We start from the raw sequence: 1,971 nt of genomic DNA, 5'->3' as shown, positions 1-1,971 counted from the left end.
GCCCACCTTGTTCAACTCACTATCCAGGTAGAGGTGGATATCACTTTACCTGCCTGGCCTTTGCTCATGGAGCCATTCTTAAAGGCCTCTGGAAGGTTTCTTGACATGACACCATCTGCCTCACCATCCGAGGGGCAGCTGCTCTTGAATTTATCTATGTAAATGTGCTGCTTGGGCAAGACTTGTGCTCATGGCACTCAAGCTTGTCACAATTCGGGGCAAAAACAACACTCTTGCTGGAGAGGGGATTGGCATGGTACTTTATTGCATGTAATATAATTACAGGCATCAAAAAGCCTTCAAACCTTTTTAATGTACTCTGCATGGGTATTTATGTGCAGACACACACGTTTCACTGCTATTGGCAGAGCACCTCTCAATCAGTTTAAAGGGAACTTCAATTTGTAGGGACTTAATTAGGTTGTGGTTTCTTACCTCACTTGCAGCCTCAGAATTTTCTTCCAGGTTCAGGGCCTGGGCCAGCCAACCATAGTTTCTGCATCTGCCACCTACCCAAGCAAGACCCCTACCTTCTGATTAAAACTGAAACCACCACCTGTGTCCTAGCACAGGCTCTCAGTGTCCTCAAAACCACACACAAAAAAGCCCAACCTCAATTTCTTCTTTCCACAAGCATCTGTCAGTCCTCCTGTCACACAAAATTACAGACCAAAATATCCAAGCTGAGCCTTTGTCCTCATAAAGTACTAATCCAGACAGGGGGATGTTTCCACTATGGGCACATTCGAAGACTCCCTCCCCCCAATTCCTAGGGTTCCAAATAGCCAAGGCCCATATAAACACAAGAAATCGTATTTACCCTTAAGAAAGTTTGAAAAAGAAGCAAGGTAAGAAACAGGGTCTCCAGGTGAAATTGCTCCAACTGGCTTTTCTGTTTGGCTTCCAGGATCAAAGGATTTGAATTAATAAGTCATATGGGCAGAACAGCTATTTACAGTTTGAGCAACATGTTTACATAATTCCATTTGCTGTTTGAGGCACAGAAATAGGCAAGGTACCGCCTCATGCTACACTTCAGCAAAGCACCCACCACTCCATAGCTGCACACTCTGGGGGTCCCCTTCACCACTGGATACAAAGGTCTCTCTGGGAGACACAGTGAGCAGCTCACCAGCTATGTTGGATGCACCACACATTGAGGTTTGTTTCTTTTCTTTCTTACTTGCTACGATTAATTTTTTGCCCCCCAGCCAAGACCAAAATCCCTAACCTAAACACAGGGGGAGGGCCCCCAATGATCAGCCATCCAAAGGAGGTGCTTCTGTGTCTGAATGGCCACGTGTTTTCCAGAACCTGAAAGCTGTTTCAGCCATTGGAAGAAGGGGAGAATGGACGTGCTCCCCCTCCTGATTGTCCAGCAGACCACACGCTGGGCCGGGCTGCACACACCAGCCTCCTTTGCTCTGTAATCTCAAAGAGCAGCTGCCGTAAATCATTACGTTCATCATCCTTTGTCAGGGCAGAGCCAAGGTTGGCTGCTGCTTCCAGTTCTCAGCACGAATATCCTGCTGTTTCTAATGAGCCTTCATTAACAGGTAAGAAAAGGCACTGATTCCGCCAGGGTCTTATTTAATTCAGGCTTCTTTTCCCAAGACCCAGTGCAGTTACACTGGCAGCCGTCCACTGGTGGCAGGGGAGGCTGGTGCTGTGTTGGAGTCAAGGACAGGGCGTTCATTTTGAAGCAGACCAGAGCATTTCCGGCAGACTCTTCCGAAAGCACAGACGAGTTCTAGTTCCAGACCAGGTAAAAACACTGGCCTCTGGCCTCATTCCTGGAGCACAGTGTAAACTGCCAACGAGATTGGCTTTCCACCAAGGTGCTTAGGTCTTACCTTCATTATGATTTGTTAACACTTCTGAGCACCTACAGGTGCCCAGACATTTTGTTGGGCTTGGGGATTCCAGGAGAAAAAGAAGACATAGTTTCTGCCCTGGTGGGTTTATAATCTC

The 1,971-nt window shown here is 47.3% G+C and overlaps 1 protein-coding gene across 1 annotated transcript in view; it reads left to right on the top strand.

The window, feature by feature from the left end:
* The window catches only part of BFSP2 (beaded filament structural protein 2), a 68,289-nt gene extending 67,367 nt beyond the window's left edge, over positions 1–922 (top strand). The window contains 1 exon segment of the mRNA XM_019632715.1: positions 854–922. Coding sequence (XP_019488260.1) covers positions 854–922 — 69 coding nt within the window.
* The last annotated feature ends 1,049 nt before the right edge of the window (positions 923–1,971 follow it).

This window comes from Hipposideros armiger, unplaced genomic scaffold (genome assembly GCF_001890085.2).
Source record: "Hipposideros armiger isolate ML-2016 unplaced genomic scaffold, ASM189008v1 scaffold_1167, whole genome shotgun sequence".
Classification (NCBI taxonomy): Eukaryota; Metazoa; Chordata; class Mammalia; order Chiroptera; family Hipposideridae; genus Hipposideros; species Hipposideros armiger.
The sequence above is the reverse complement of the archived record's forward strand: the minus strand, read 5'-3'. Positions and strand labels throughout refer to the sequence as shown.